General features: G+C 41.8%; 1 protein-coding gene across 6 annotated transcripts in view; it reads right to left on the minus strand.

Moving 5' to 3' along the window:
• Window positions 1-17,552, minus strand: part of trappc8 (trafficking protein particle complex subunit 8) — a 99,235-nt gene that overhangs the window by 67,775 nt on the left and 13,908 nt on the right. For 5 of the 6 annotated variants that reach the window (XM_029633129.2, XM_029633126.2, XM_029633125.2 and 2 more), the window contains 4 exons: window positions 14,392-14,481; window positions 10,587-10,761; window positions 6,322-6,475; window positions 31-157 (listed from right to left, as the gene is read on the minus strand). In XM_029633129.2, coding sequence (XP_029488989.2) covers window positions 31-157; window positions 6,322-6,475; window positions 10,587-10,761; window positions 14,392-14,481 — 546 coding nt within the window. The remainder of the gene's footprint in view (window positions 1-30; window positions 158-6,321; window positions 6,476-10,586; window positions 10,762-14,391; window positions 14,482-17,552) is intronic. The other variant, XM_029633127.2, reaches the window with a different exon arrangement.

The following is a 17,552-nucleotide window of genomic DNA, read 5'->3' on the forward strand; positions in this document are numbered from 1 at the left end:
TCTTGAGTATTTCTAAGTGGCTACGCTCACCATTCTCTGCTGAGTCATGTCCGTCCATCTCTGGTGCTCCGTCCATCTCGGGTGCTCCTCCTATGTTGTTCTCTACAGCCGTGTTGTTCACCACTACAGGGGTTGGGGCTGGCTCCTCAGACTGATCCTAGAACAGCCAGGAGCAAACATGACAATATATGGGTCATGATCAATAGGCATGAAACTGAAGATAGTAGAACCTGACCGATATGGGATTTTTAGATCCAATACTGATACCGATGTTAGGGAGGCAATAGTCAACGATTAACGATATTTCTGCCAAAATACAGTACCAGTCAAAAGTTGACACCTTCTCATTCCAGGGTTAATCTTTATTTTTACTATTTTCTACATTGTAGAATAATAGTGAAGACATCAAAACTATGAAATAACAAATGGAATCATGTAGTAGCCCTCCCCCCAAAAATAATTAAATCAAAACATATTTTATATTCGAGATTCTTCAAAGTAGCCACCCTTTGCCTTGACAGCTTTGCACACTCTTGGCATTCTCTCAACCAACTTCATTAGGTAGTCACCTGAATGCAATTCAATTAACAGGTGTGCCTTGTTAAAAGTTCATTTGTGGAATTTATTTCCGTGGTAAACAGAAGATAAAACTATTTGGTAAAAGACCAAGTCCATATTACGGCAAAAATAGCTCAAAAATGCCACATTTTCCAGATTGATTGACCTTCAAGAACTTTGAAAGTCTCTTAAAGCGCTGTCGCAAAAACAATCAAGCGCTATGGTGAAAATGGCTCTCATGAGGACCGCCACAGTAAAGAAAGACAGAGTAACCTCTGGAGAGGATAAGTTCAGAGTCACCAGCCAAAGAAAATGCAGCCCAAATAAATGTTTCAGAGAGTTCAAGTAACAGACACATCTCAACATCAACTGTTCAGAGGAGAATGCATGAATCAGGCCTTCATGGTCAAAATGCTGCAAAGACACCACTACTAAAGGACACCAATAAGAAGAAGAAACTTGTTTGGGACAAGAAACACTAACAATGGACATTAGACCGGTGGAAATCTGTCCTTTGGTATGATGAGTTCAAATTAGAAATGTTTAGTTCCAACCACAGTGCATTGTGAGATGCAGAGTAGCTGAATGGATGATCTCATGTGTGGTTCCTTCCATGAAGCAAGGAGGTGGTGTGATGGTGAATTGCTGGTAATATTGTCAGTGATTTATTTATAATTCAAGGAACACTTAACCAGCATTGCTACCACACCAGCGTTACGCCATCCTATCATTTGTTTTTCAACAGGAAAAATTACATAACACACACCTCCAGGCTGTGTAAGGGCTATTTGACAAAGAAGAGTGATGGAGCGCTGCATCAGATGACCTGGCTTCCACAATCACCGGACATCAACCCAATATCGATGGTTTGGGATGAGTTGGACCGCAGAGTGAAGGAAAAGCAGCCAAAAAGTGCTCAGCAGATGTGGGAACTCCTTCAAGACTGTTGGAAAAGCATTCCTTGTGAAGCTGGTAGAGAATGTCAAGAGTGTGCAAAGCTGTCATCAAGGCAAAGGGTGGCACCTCTTTTTTTTAAAACACTTTTTTGGTTACTACATGATTCCATGTGTGTTATTTCATAGTTTTGATGTCTTCAATATTATTCTACAATGTAGAAAAATAAAGAAAAACCCTGCAATGAGTCGGAGTCCACACTTTTGACTGGTACTGTATGTCTTTATTTTTGGTGTAATGAAAAAAAAGGCCTTTATCACAAATTGTGGTCCAAATGATTAACAGATAAATTATAATTTAGTAACTAAAAATTAAAATGAACATTATTTAAGAATAATTTTCTGAATGCACTGTATATCCTCTATAAATATAAAACACTTGGTCAGTTTACCTTCTTAGGTAAACCTAAAGATTTGTATATCTATGGCACTGGATAAAAATGCGTAAGTGTTTGTACTGAAGCACCACAAGTATCCTAATACACGAGGGCTGAATGAATTGAACTTTGTTACAAAGTAAACCTTAAACTAAACTGTTCAATAAGAATGCAGTGAAACCCAATAAGATGCAGTTCATGATATCACCACTAGATGTTAGAATCAGCATTTGTATTGAGTAGATTCACTACAGTGCTTTACAACAAGGTCATGTAAAGAGCTATTCATGGCAAACTCACAATGAGAGCTTGTTACGACAAGCATACACTAGGAGTTCATTACAAAACTGTTTTCTTACTGAAACCATGAAGTAAATTACAGTTATTCCATATAAAATATACTGGCTATATATTTCAACTGAAAATGGCATAAGAAAAAATTCAAAAAATAACCGCAAACGTATTTGTTCATTCCATATGTATATAATATCAGCGTAATATAGACCGACACAAATATTTCTGTGAATGGCTGACCAATTTATTGGTCAGCTCAAGAAGAAAGTTCTCAGAAACTGAGTAAAATGGGAAGGTACTAACTGAACTTGTATAATAAGCTACACTCCTTTTCCAAGTGTCCTAATGAACCCGACAATGGTATGGTCAGTTATCTGATACCGTACATTAGCAACTGACAATTAGATCAGTGGTCACCAACCTAGTGTCGTCTGGGTTAGGCCGGTAGGGAAATCCTTGTCTCATTGCGCACCAGTGACTCCTGTGGCGGGCAGGGCGGAGTGCGCGCTAACCAAGGTTGCCAGGTGCACGGTGTTTCCTCCGACACATTGGTGTGGCTGGCTTCCGGGTTGGATGGCACTCTGTTAAGAAGCAGTGCGGCTTGGTTGGGTTGTGTATCGGAGGACGCATGACTTTCAACCTTCGTCTCTCCCGAGCTCGTACGGGAGTTGTAGCGATGAGACAAGATAGTAGCTACTAAAAACAATTGGATAATATGAAATTGGGGAGAAGGGGTCAAATTAAAAAAAAATATATATATAATACAAATAAAACAGTACTGTAGCAATGAGGTTTGTGCACTAAGCTATAGGCCCAATACATTAACACCACATACTTTGCTTTGCTTGAATTTACCTGCCAATGCATTGTTGTTTGGGACATTTTGTTAAAATTACATTTCAAAATTTGAGGTAGGCTATATGATCACACCGGTAATAGATCCATTGTTGTATTACTTGTGAGGCACATCTGAGTAAGGATACATTTAAATAATTACATTTTTATTTTACTAGGCTGATGGTGCCTGCATCTGATGGTCAGCCTCAGCGGAGGGAGAGAGCAGCAGACTGAGGGACCGTCTCTCAACATCCCTCCGCTTAATCTCCTTTTCCTCCACTGACCAAAGGTACACCGTCTTCCAGCTTATGGTGAAACGAGTCGCACCGCATTACTTCTGCCTCATGGACAAATTCATGTTGTTACGTCAATTAAGAGAGAAAGTTAAATATTCCTTGATATTAATAACGCAAGCTTATAGATACACTTTCCTACTCGTTCATTACTGCTGCACTGCTTGTTGTAGCACTGAGTGGAAATAGGAAGAACATGCATTTTATGGCTTATAAAAGTGTTGAATACGTGTTGACAGTGCTGAGTAAGAAATTAAACATGAACTCACTCAAAAACAGCAGCTCTGCTGTATTCGTTAACAGTCTCTCTCTAGTCATGGTTGTAAACGTTTTGAAATCTCACGGTATCAATTTTGCCGTAGCTTTCTTTTATGCCTGCTACGTTACTGCAGACTCGGTTATCTGAGCAATCTGATTGGCCAGCGGAGGCATAGTGGACTGGATTTCCTCTCCAAGTCCAGCAAAAAGGCAGAGTTTGTACCTTCAGACAGGTACAGTTCGCCTACCCGGTACAGTTTGACTACACGGCGCAGGGCAGCGAAATTGGCTGCACCTTCCACCAACAAGAGACTAATAGAAAAAAATATGAACACAAGGCTTTATCTTTGGGTTTTTTAAATCAAATCAGTTTGTCACGTGCGCTCAATACAACAGGTGTAGTAGACCTTACAGTGAAATGCTTACTTACAGGCTCTAACCAATAGTGCAAAAAAGGTATTAGGTGAACTATATAGTGGGGAGAACAAGTATTTGATAACCTGCTAAATCGGCAGTGTTTCCTACTTACAAAGCATGTAGAGGTATGTAATTTGTATCATAGGTACACTTCAACTGTGATAGACGGAATCTAAATAAATAATCCAGAAAATCACATTGTATGATTTTTAAGTAATTACATTTGCATTTTATTGCATGACATAAGTATTTGATCACCTACCAACCAGTAAGAATTACGGCTCACAGACCTGTTAGTTTTTCTTTAAGAAGCCCTCCTGTTCTCCACTCATTACCTATATTAGCTGCACCTGTTTGAACTCATTACCTGTATAAAAGACACCTGTCCACACAAAAATTACAGACCTCTACATGCTTTGTAAGTAGGAAAACCTGCAAAATCGGCAGTGTATCAAATACTTGTTCTCCCCACTGTAGGCAGGTAAAGAAATAAAACAGTAAAAAGACAGGCTATATACAGTAGCGAGGCTATAAAAGTAGCGAGGCTACAAACAGACCGGTTAGTCAGGCTTATTGAGGTAGTATGTACCTATGGTTAAAGTGACTATGCAAATATGATGAACAGAGAGTAGCAGTAGTGTAAAAGGGCGGGTGGTGAGTGGGACACAATGCAGATCGCCCGGTTAGCCAAAGTGCAGGAGCACTGGTTGGTCAGCGAAATTGAGGTAGTATGTACATGAATGTATAGTTAAAGTGACTATGCACAGATGATAAACAGAGAGTGGCAGCAGTGTAAAAAGAGGGGTTGGGGTTGGCCAGGTCTGGATTCCTCCCTATAGGCAGTCTCGTCGTTGTCGGTGATCAGGCCTACCACTGTTGTGTCGTCAGCAAACTTAATGATGGTGTTGGAGTCGTGCCTGGCCATGCAGTCGTGGGTGAACAGGGAGTACAGGAGGTGACTGAGCACGCACCCCTGGGGAACTCCAGTGTTGAGGATCAGCGTGGCAGATGTGTTGATACCTACTCTCACCAACTGGGGGCGGCCCGTCAGGAAGTCCAGGATCCAGTTGCAGAGGGAGGTGTGTAGTCCCAGGATCCTTAGCTTAGTGATGAGCTTTGAGGGCACTATGGTGTTGAACGCGGAGCTGTAATCAATAAATAGCATTCTCACATAGGTGTTCCTTTTGTCCAGGTGGGAAAGGGCAGTGTGGAGTGCAATAGAGACAGCATCATCTTTGGATCTGTTTGGGCTGTATGCAAATTGGAGTGTGTCTAGGGTTTCTGGGATAATGGTGTTGATGTGAGCCATTACCAACCTTTCAAAGCACTTCATGGCTACAGACGTGAGTGCCACGGGTCTGTAGTCATTTAGGCAGGTTGCCTTTTTGTTTTTGGGCACAGGGACTGTGGTGGTCTGCTTGAAACATGTTGGTATTACAGACTCAATCAGGGACATGTTGAAAATGTCAGTGAAGACACCTGCCAGTTGGTCAGCACACGTCCTGGTAATCCGTCTGGCCCCGCAGCCTTGTGTATGTTGACCTGTTTAAAGGTCTTACACAGGTCGGCTATGGAGAGCGTGATCACACAGTCGCCTGGAACAGCTGATCTCATGCATGCCTCAGTGTTGCTTGCCTCAAAGCGAGCATAGAAGTGATTTAGCTCGTCTGGCAGGCTTGCGTCACTGGGAAGCTCGCAGCTGTGCTTCCTTTTGTAGTCTAATAGTTTGCAAGACCTGCCACATAAGACGAGCGTCAGAGCCGGTGTAGTATGATTAAATCTTACTCCTGTATTGATGCTTTGCCTGTTTGATGAGTCGTCGCAGGGCATAGCAGGGTTTCTTGTAAGCTTCCGGGTTAGAGTCCAGCACCTTGAAAGCGGCAGCTCTACCCTTTAGCTCAGTGCGAATGTTGTCTGTAATACATGGCTTCTGATTGGCGTATGTCCGTAGTCATTGTGGGGACGACGTCCTCAATGCACTTATTGATAAAGCCAGTGACTGATGTGGTGTACTCCTCAATGCCATCGGAAGAATCCCGGAACATGTTCCAGTCTGTGATAGCAAAACCGGCCGCGTCTCTATGTGTGGAGTACAGGTGATCAAGAATTGTTTTCCCTCTGGTTGCACATTTAACATGTTGATGGAAATTTGGTAAGCCTGATTTAACTTTCCCTGCATTAAAGTCTCCGGCCACTAGGAGCGCCGCCTCTGGTTTTACAGAAATGTTTGGCAATCGACAAGAAATACCTTGAAGATCGACAAGTTGAACGGGTCGACCGGTTGGTGATCACTGAATTAGATACTTGGAAAACTGTGGCTGGGCTCTACCGTACCTGGCTTTGCAGACTGCTCTTGTTAAGGTACTGGCTCCATGGGTCCGGTATCTGTTCATCTGTTCCTGCTGCTGCTGTACGAGAGTTGATCTTCAGAAGGTAACAACCCTGAGAACCATACCTCTGCTTCATATCCTCATACACAGAGTCAGCTCTGAGAGCACAAAAGAAAAAAATATATACAATTACAATGACAGGCTAAGAATGACACATTAACAGTTTAAAGCAGTGGTAAAATAAAGTGGAAATCAAGTATATATACATACACACACTGCTCAAAAAAAATAAAGGGAACACTAAAATAACACATCCTAGATCTGAATGAATGAAATATTCTTATTAAATACTTTTTCCTTTACATAGTTGAATGTGCTGACAACAAAATCACACCAAAATTATCAATGGAAATCAAATTTATCAACCCATGGAGGTCTGGATTTGAAGTCACAATCAAAATTAAAGTGGAAAACCACACTACAGGCTGATCCAACTTTGATGTAATGTCCTTAAAACAAGTCAAAATGAGGCTCAGTAGTGTGTGTGGCCTCCACGTGCCTGTATGACCTCCCTACAACGCCTGGGCATGCTCCTGATGAGGTGGCGGATGGTCTCCTGAGGGATCTCCTCCCAGACCTGGACAAAAGCATCCGCCAACTCCTGGACAGTCTGTGGGGCTACGTGGCGTTGGTGGATGGAGCGAGACATGATGTCCCAGATGTGCTCAATTGGATTCAGGTCTGGGGAACGGGCGGGCCAGTCCATAGCATCAATGCCTTCCTCTTGCAGGAACTGCTGACACACTCCAGCCACATGAGGTCTAGTATTGTCTTGCATTAGGAGGAACCCAGGGCCAACCGCACCAGCATATGGTCTCACAAGGGGTCTGAGGATCTCATCTCGGTACCTAATGGCAGTCAGGCTACCTCTGGCGAGCACATGGAGGGCTGTGTGGCCCCCCAAAGAAATGCCACCCCACACCATGACTGACCCACCGCCAAACCGGTCATGCTGGAGGATGTTGCAGGCAGCAGAGCGTTCTCCACGGCGTCTCCAGACTGTCACATGTGCTCAGTGTGAACCTGCTTTCATCTGTGAAGAGCACAGGGCGCCAGGTGCGAATTTGCCAATCTTGGTGTTCTCTGGCAAATGCCAAACGTCCTGCACAGTGTTGGGCTGTAAGCACAACACCCACCTGTGGACATTGGGACCTCATACCACCCTCATGGAGTCTGTTTCTGACCGTTTGAGCAGACATGCACATTTGTGGCCTGCTGGAGGTCATTTTGCAGGGCTCTGGCAGTGCTCCTCCTGCTCCTCCTTGTACAAAGTCGGAGGTAGCGGTCCTGCTGCTGGGTTGTTGCCCTCCTACGGCCTCCTCCACGTCTCCTGATGTACTGGCCTGTCTCCTGGTAGCGCCTCCATGCTCTGGACACTACGCTGACAGACACAGCAAACCTTCTTGCCACATCTCGCATTGATGTGCCATCCTGGATGAGCTGCACTACCTGAGCCACTTGTGTGGGTTGTAGCCGCCAGCATTCAAAAGTGACCAAACCATCAGCCAGGAAGAATAGGAACTGAGAAGTGGTCTGTGGTCCCCACCTGCAGAACCACTCCTTTATTGGGGGTGTCTTGCTAAATGCCTATAATTTCCACCTGTTGTCTATTCCATTTGCACAACAGCATGTGAAATTTATTGTCAATCAGTGTTGCTTCCTAGGTGGACAGTTCGATTTCACAGAAGTGTGATTGACTTGGAGTTACATTGTGTTGTTTAAGTGTTCCCTTTATTTTTTTGAGCAGTGTATATACAGTGCCTTGCGAAAGTATTCGGCCCCCTTGAACTTTGCGACCTTTTGCCACATTTCAGGCTTCAAACATAAAGATATAAAACTGTATTTTTTTGTGAAGAATCAACAACAAGTGGGACACAATCATGAAGTGGAATGACATTTATTGGATATTTCAAACTTTTTTAACAAATCAAAAACTGAAAAATTGGGCGTGCTAAATTATTCAGCCCCTTTACTTTCAGTGCAGCAAACTCTCTCCAGAAGTTCAGTGAGGATCTCTGAATGATCCAATGTTGACCTAAATGACTAATGGTGATAAATACAATCCACCTGTGTGTAATCAAGTCTCCGTATAAATGCACCTGCACTGTGATAGTCTCAGAGGTCCGTTAAAAGCGCAGAGAGCATCATGAAGAACAAGGAACACACCAGGCAGGTCCGAGATACTGTTGTGAAGAAGTTTAAAGCCGGATTTGGATACAAAAAGATTTCCCAAGCTTTAAACATCCCAAGGAGCACTGTGCAAGCGATAATATTGAAATGGAAGGAGTATCAGACCACTGCAAATCTACCAAGACCTGGCCGTCCCTCTAAACTTTCAGCTCATACAAGGAGAAGACTGATTAGAGATGCAGCCAAGAGGCCCATGATCACTCTGGATGAACTGCAGAGATCTACAGCTGAGGTGGGAGACTCTGTCCATAGGACAACAATCAGTCGTATATTGCACAAATCTGGCCTTTATGGAAGAGTGGCAAGAAGAAAGCCATTTCTTAAAGATATCCATAAAAAGTGTTGTTTAAAGTTTGCCACAAGCCACCTGGGAGACACACCAAACATGTGGAAGAAGGTGCTCTGGTCAGATGAAACCAAAATTGAACTTTTTGGCAACAATGCAAAACGTTATGTTTGGCGTAAAAGCAACACAGTTCATCACCCCGAACACACCATCCCCACTGTCAAACATGGTGGTGGCAGCATCATGGTTTGGGCCTGCTTTTCTTCAGCAGGGACAGGGAAGATGGTTAAAATTGATGGGAAGATGGATGGAGCCAAATACAGGACCATTCTGGAAGAAAACCTGATGGAGTCTGCAAAAGACCTGAGACTGGGACGGAGATTTGTCTTCCAACAAGACAATGATCCAAAACATAAAGCAAAATCTACAATGGAACGGTTCAAAAATAAACATATCCAGGAGTTAGAATGGCCAAGTCAAAGTCCAGACCTGAATCCAATCGAGAATCTGTGGAAAGAACTGAAAACTGCTGTTCACAAATGCTCTCCATCCAACCTCACTGAGCTCGAGCTGTTTTGCAAGGAGGAATGGGAAAAAATGTCAGTCTCTCGATGTGCAAAACTGAGAGACATACCCCAAGCGACATACAGCTGTAATCGCAGCAAAAGGTGGCGCTACAAAGTATTAACTTAAGGGGGCTGAATAATTTTGCACGCCCAATTTTTCAGTTTTTTGATTTGTTAAAAAAAGTTTGAAATATCCAATAAATGTCATTCCACTTCATGATTGTGTCCCACTTGTTGTTGATTCTTCACAAAAAAAATACAGTTTTATATCTTTATGTTTGAAGCCTGAAATGTGGCAAAAGGTCACAAAGTTCAAGGGGGCCGAATACTTTCACACGGCACTGTATATATATTATTTTTTGGAACTACCACATGTACACATCTCATTGTTATTAAATTATTACAGACAAATTGTTTTTTGCACCCACCATGCGTCATAGCCGAAATGGTCATGTGAGGTTACATGTGTATATTTTGGGATATGAGCACTCAGTTTGTTTCACCTAACGAAGATCCGTTCCGGATCGAAACGTTGTCAATAAAGTGGAGAACTGGGAGCTTTAACAGTGTGCGGGCCTTCTTGTTCTATACTGTCCATGGCAGACGCAACATTCCCCAAAGCTTGTCCAAGTCAGGCCAGTGGTGTCTGAGATATCATGTGTGACTAACAAACATACAGAGACAGATCTATAGTCCCCCCCCCCCCCGGTCATTTTTTAAACGTACGAATGGACAGAGACGAATCCATAGACTCATAGAGAATTTAACATTTTAAAAAGGCTACTACTTAGCCAAACCAGTAAACAGCATCCGGCAATATTTTTACAGCCAGAAAAATCAAATCAAATGATTCACATCCCGCCATTATTTTATTATAAAAATACATTCTCAATCCACATGAATCATCCCTTGGTTCATTCATGGATCAAGGTTAGGCTAATAGTGAGGTTTTAATTCAAGGTTGTGTACTGGTAAAAATAAAAGGATTCCATAACTGCCGGTGGGGAACAAAATCAACACCCTCCTCTTTACTGCTTTGGTCTAATGATGCAGAGGGCCACACACACACACAGAAGAGCTGAGGTAATATTGGCTGTCGAGAGAAAGCGAGAGACCGTGTGTGTGTGTGTGCATGCAAGTGTGTGTGCGTGTGTGTCTATTACCCACCTCTGTTCGTCCCCCTGGCTCATGTCATGCAGGAGGACGTAGTATTTGAGTGTGTTGGGGATGAACCACTTGGGGTTGGTGTACTCTCCATTGTGTTGGATCATGTGCTGCTCCTGAGACAGCTTGAGGAACTGCTCCACTGGTACAGCCTCACTGGACGACACCACCAACAGACCTGCGGAATCACCAGTCAAGGAACCACAACCAGAGAGAGAGGGGGGGTAGCGCGGCGAGAGCAGCAAAAGGAGAGGAGAATGAGTAGGGAGTGTGGGGAGAGAGGATGAAATTAGAGAAGGGGAAATAGCTGGAGAGTGACAAACGGAAAAATGATAATGCCCTTTTAGTGTAAGAGCTGTTTGAAAAGACAGTCTTTTGATTTGATATTGAGACCTTTAAAAATAGTTCTGAGTTGTGCAGTAGGCTGTAGGCTCAACGCATTATCACTGACCCCCTGACTTTTCCCACATTTTGTTATTTTACAACCTGATTATAAAATTGATTAAATCGTCCTCCACCCCTCAATCTACACACAATAACCCCATAATGACAAAGCAAAAACAGGTTTTGACTAAACCTTTTGCTAAACTTAACTAGGCCAATTAGATAACATAATTAATCATGCAGACCCTTTCAGTGTACCTTGCTGAAGCACCTTTAGCAGCAATTACAGCCTCGAGTCTTCTTGTTTATGACGCTACAAGCTTGGCACACCTGTATTTGGGGAGTTTCTACCATTCCTCTCTACAGACCCTCTCAAGCTCTGTCAGGGTGGATGGGGATCATCGTGCACAGCTATTTTCAGGTCTCTCCGAAGATGTTAGATCAGGTTCAATTCCAGACTCTGGCTAGGCCACTCAAGGACATTCAGAGACTTGTCCAGAAGCCATTCCTGCATTGCATTGGCTGTGTGCTTAGGGTCGTTGTCCTGTTGGAAGTCTGAAGTCCTGAGTGCTCTGGAGCAGTTTTTCATCAAGGATCTCCATACTTTGCTCCGTTCATCTTTCCCTCTAACCTGACCAGTCTCCCAGTCCCTGAAAAACATCCCCACAGCATGATGCTACCACCACCATGCTTCTCTGTAGGGATGGCACCAGGTTTCCTCCAGACATGACCATTGGCATTCAGGCCAAAGAGTTCAATCTTGGTTTCACCAGACCAGAGAATCTTGTTTCTCATGGTCTGAGTCCTTTAGGAAAACTCCAAGCGGGCTGTCATGTGCCTTTTACTGAGGAGTGGCTTCTATCTGGCCACTCTACCAAAAATGTCTGATTGGTGGAGTGCTGCAGAGATGGTTGTCCTTCTCCCATCTCCACAGAGGAACTCTATCGGAGTGACCATCAAGTTCTTGGTCTCCTCCTTGACCAAGGCCCTTCTCCCCCAATTGCTCAGTTTGGCCAGGCAGCCAGCTGGAATAGAATACTCTTGGTGGTTACAAACTTCTTCCATTTAATAATGATGGAGGCCATTGTGTTCTTGGGGACCTTCAATGCTGCAGACACTTGCCCAGATCTGTCACTCGACACAATTCTGTCTCGGAGCTCTACAGAGTATGGACAATTCCTTCGACCTCATGGCTTATTTTTTGCTCTGACATGCACTGTCAACTGTGGGACATTATATAGACTAGACTGATTAAATCGGAATGGCCGATTAATTAGGGCCGATTTCAAGTTTTTATAACAATCGGAAATCTGTATTTATGTACCGATTTGGCAGATTTTTTCTTAACATCTTTATTTAACTAGGCAAGTCAGTTAAGAACACATTCTTATTTTCAATGATGGCCTAGGAACGGTGGGTTAACTGCCTTGTTCAGGTGCATAACAACAGATTTTCACCTTGTCAGCTCGGGGATTCAATCTTGCAACCTTACTAGTCCAACGCCCTAACCACCTGCCTCTCATTGCACTCCACGAGGAGCCTGCCTGTTACACGAATGCAGTAAGCCAAGGTAAGTTGCTAGCTAGCATTAACTTCTTATAAAACACAATCATAATCACTAGTTAACTACACATGGTTGATGATATTACTAGTTTATCTAGCGTGTCCTGCGTTGCATATAATTGATGCGGTGCGTATTCGCAAAAAAGGACTGTCCTTGCTCCAATGTGTACCTAACCATAAACATCAATGCCTTTCTTAAAATCAATACGCAGAAGTATATATTTTTAAACCTGCATATTTAGCTTAAAGAAATCCAGGTTAGCAGCCAATATTAACCAGGTGAAATTGTGTCACTTCTCTTGCGTTCATTGCACGCAGAGTAAGGTTATATGCAACAGTTTGGGCCGCCTAATTTGCCAGAATTTTACGTAATTATGACAAAACATTGAAGGTTGTACAATATAACAGGAATATTTAGACTTATGGATGCCACCCGTTAGATAAAATACAGAACGGTTCCGTATTTCACTGAAATAAAAGTTTTGTTTTCGAAATGATAGTTTCCGGATTCGACCATATTAATGAACTTAGGCTCGTATTTCTGTGTGTTATTAAGTTATAATTAAGTCTGATTTGATAGAGCAGTCTGACTGAGCGATGGAAGGCACCAGCAGGCTCGTAAGCATTCATTCAAACAGCACTTTTGTGCGTTTTGCCAGCAGCTCTTTTCTGTGCTTCAAGCACAGCGCTTTTTATGACTTCAAGCCCATCAACCCGAGATTAGGCTGGTGTAACCGATGTGAAATGACTAGCTAGTTAGCGGGGTGCGCGCTAATAGAGTTTCAAACGTCACTCACTGACACTTGGAGTAGTTATTCCCCTTGCTCTGCATGGGTAACGCTGCTGTGTTCCTGGTTCGAGCCCAGGTAGGGAAGAGGAGAGGGACGGAAGCTATACTGTTACACTGGCAATACTAAAGTGCCTATAAGAACATCCAATAGTCAAAGGTATATGAAATACAATAACTACAATCTAAAACTTCTTACCTGGGAATATACAAGACTCATGTTAAAAGGAACCACCAGCTTTCGTATGTTCTCATGTTCTGAGCAAGGAACTTAAATGTTAGCTTTCTTACATGGCACATATTGCACTTTTACTTTCTTCTCCAACACTTTGTTTTTGCATTATTTAAACCAAATTGAACATGTTTCATTATTTATTTGAGGCTAAATTGATTTTATTGATGTATTATATCAAGTTAAAATAAGTGTCATTCAGTATTGTTGTAATTGTCATTATTACCAATGTTTAAAAAAATAAATTTTTAAAAAGGGCCAATTAATCGGTATCGGCTTTTTTTGGTCCTCCAATAATCGGTATCGGCATTGAACAATCAATCGGTCGACCTCTAATATAGACAGGTGTGTGCCTTTCCAAATCATGTCCAGTCAATTGAATTTACCACAGGTGGACTCCAATAAAGTTGTAGAAACATCAAGGATGATCAATGTTAACAGGATACACTGGAGCTCAATTTCCAGTCTCATAGCAAATAGTCTAAATACTTATGTAAATAAGGTATCTGATAATAAGATTTAATACGTTTGCAAAAATTTCTAAAAACGTGTTTTCACTTCGTCAGTATGGGGTATAGTGTAAATTGATGAGGATTTGTTTTAATTTAATCCATTTTAGAATAAGGCTGTAACGTAACTAAATGTGGAAAAAGGGAATGGGTCTGAATACTTTGTATATGTATACCGAATGCACTGTATATGATCACACTGGTAATATATAATTTGTTGTAATAAAAAAAAAAATCAGGTACTTAATTGTTACCTAGAAATGATTTGATTTTGAGATTTGATTTATCATGATCATAGTGTTTATTGTAGTATGTTGAAGCAGAGAAGGATACAGGCGAGGTAGTGGTTGAGGAACTCATGGTCGGAGGCAGGCATTGACTGGAGGAAGCTCTCCCTGTACGCCTCAAACCAGGGAGTCGTGGCTGGAGAGAGGACAACAACAAAATGAGAGCAAGTACATCACTCTAACCTCACCTCCATGCAACACAACCCTGAGAGAGTGGAGCTGCAGAGACCACCTGAAACCTGTACCCAGGGGTCTATACACACCCAGCTCAACCAGACAGGAGAGGCTGGGAAGTGACACACACATACACATTGCTGAAGGGTCTGATTGTGTAGCTGCAACAAATGATACTCAGGGAGAGAAATAAATGAATGATTAGCCAGATGAGAGAGGAAGGATTTTACCAGCACTCAATTCTTCTTATCTTAAACCACATTGAGATGCAGAGAACATCTTGCTGCTTATTGCAGACTATATTTGTCATCAAGAGATACACCCAGTATTGTCAGAAGAACAACCAGCGTCAGGCAGTAATGTTGACAGGACAATGAGGATCAAAGCAAGTGTAGATACCTATGTAACGTAACACCTGGATGAGTGAGGAAATAGTACCGGAGTCAGTATGCAGACAACACTATCAGAACTCATACAATAAAAAGCTCTAGTGATCTTTAAAAGGTGTGCCCTTACATCCTGGTAATTCCACCATCTCTGGTTCTCTCGCTCTTCACAACACAAACACAGCAGGCTCTGTGTTTGGACTAGATCCACTGATAAGGGAACTGTACAGAGCTGCCGGTGTCTCGCTCTATGCGTGGAAGCCAAAACCGACAGACTCACGTATATATTTGGACAGAGGACAGCTCTTCTCGTCAGCTCTACAAAAATATAGGCCTAAATAAATAGCACAGCAAGAAGCAACAATCAAATCAAAAGAGACCATCGAATCTTAGATTCAATCTGAATATGGATGGAGAAACTTTAAACCAAGACTGCCAGTAAAACAATAATTTGGTTATATAGCAGTACATTTACTATAGTAGAACACAGGCACAACAGCACAATGAGGCAGATGAACCTATAAACCTCTGGGCACGGCTCCAGTCCATTTTCCAAAAAGATTAGGCAGTAAGACATTTACATGAATCATTGTATGGCAGAGAAATCACGAGAAAGGGAACCTAAAGCCACCAGAGGTCAGTCTAGTGCTGCACGGTATATACCGAAACTTCACTACTTTTTCGATACTAGAACATGAAAAATGGTTTGGTACCAGAATTTGTGTTACTTTAGGAACATCTGTCAAATGTGTCTCACGTCATATGCCAATTGAGAGGATCGAGTCTGTCTTGTAATTTGTCTGAATCTTTTCAAGGGGGCAGTCTCAAGCCAGGCGGCGCTTATGCATACAGCGCAAGTAACTTTTGAAAAGCAAGCGAGAGATCATAGATCAACATTCTAAAACGACAAAAAATGTATTTTTTTTTTTTTACACATGACATTTGCAATGTAACTGTCATTATTCTACTAAGTTTGAATTATTTGAGTGACAATGACATGAACACACACATATATATATATATATTTAAACCTTTATTTAACTAGGCAAATCAGTTAAGAACAAATTCTTATTTTCAATGACGGCCTAGGAACTGTGGGTTAACTGCCTTGTTCAGGGGCAGAACGACAGATTTTTACCTTATCAGCTCTGGGATTTGATCTTGCAACCTTTATAAGTCCAACACTCTAAACACTAGGCTACCTGCCTATATTCAGCATGACATTCATGTGAGCATTATAATACGATTACACAAGTGAAAAATCATGTGAAATGCACTCATAACTTGACAGCAATATATTTAGACTGGGCTTGCTAGCAGTAGCCACTAGCCCTGGGTGGAGAATTGCACCCTGGGAAGTGAAATGTACTATGCTGTGTAAATTCCATTGTATTTCTATTGCGTGTAGACCATTACAATATAGAAGCTTCAGAAAGTAGCTTCAAAGTATTTCTTATTTTGTAACTATTAATTTAATACATCAAAATAGTTAGCTGTAATGAATCCTAGGTCTAAAGAATGTCATTTGACACTATATTATGGACATAGATGAGAAGATTAACCTTGATATGTATCAAATTATATTTCAGTTTTTGTAAATACATTTTGTATGCTGAGTCTCATATATGGTTTTGCATAATTAACATTTTTGATATTCTTGCCATTCCACTGCTGGCTTGCTTCTGAAGCTAAGCAGGGTTGGTCCTTGTCAGTCCCTGGATTGGAGACCAGATGCTGCTGGAAGAGGTGTTGGAGAGCCAGTAGGAGGCACTCTTTCCTCTGGTCTAAAAAAATAACCCAATGCCCTGAAACCATCATGGTCACCTAATAATCCCCAGTTTACAATTGGCTCATTCATCCCCCTCCTCTCCCCTGTAACTATTCCCCAGGTCATTGCTGTAAATGAGAATGTGTTCTGTCAACTTACCTGGTAAAATAACAGATAAATAAGAAATATAAAAATATATTTTTCTTTTTGCTGAATATAGAATATATTCTATTTATTCTACTAGTTATCAACATATTGTTCAATGTTTCAAAAAATTAAGCCGAGTGGTTATTCTGTGACTTTAGCTAATATGTTTTATTTGTTGCCATGGTATCATTCCAGTATTGTTCAGGTATTGAGTATTATGATACTAAACTAGATATCGAAGTATAAAATAAATAAAAAATTGCATATCGTGACAACACTAGGTCAGTTTTTGGAAAATGTAGAGACAACGGCGTAAATATGTGTCCACTGTCCTGCACAATTCATTTAGTGCCATATTTGTACTAAGGCAATTTAGCCAAACCTGAAATTAGTTACTGAATGATTAGTTGATAGTTTTAATAGCGTAGTTTGTACCTTGTTAACAAACAAGCAAACCATGTGTCACCCATAATCATTTCCTATCCCTTACTTTTCAGAGAGGACCACAGGTTAAAGCTGATTGAGAGAGAACAGAAGGACGCAGGAGTTATATGCTACTAACGCTCATACATAGGTGTAAAATACTATTTGAAACCATTTCAAATACATTAGCTGTGCTTGATTGAGCTTGCCTGGCACAATGGAACCAATATACCAACCAAGGAAAGGCCATAAAAATGGAGGATGTTAGGAGAGAGGGACAGTCTCTTACAGTTATGCTACGGAGAGAAA

The sequence above is a fragment of the Oncorhynchus nerka genome, linkage group LG24, assembly GCF_034236695.1.
Source record: "Oncorhynchus nerka isolate Pitt River linkage group LG24, Oner_Uvic_2.0, whole genome shotgun sequence".
NCBI lineage: Eukaryota > Metazoa > Chordata > Actinopteri > Salmoniformes > Salmonidae > Oncorhynchus > Oncorhynchus nerka.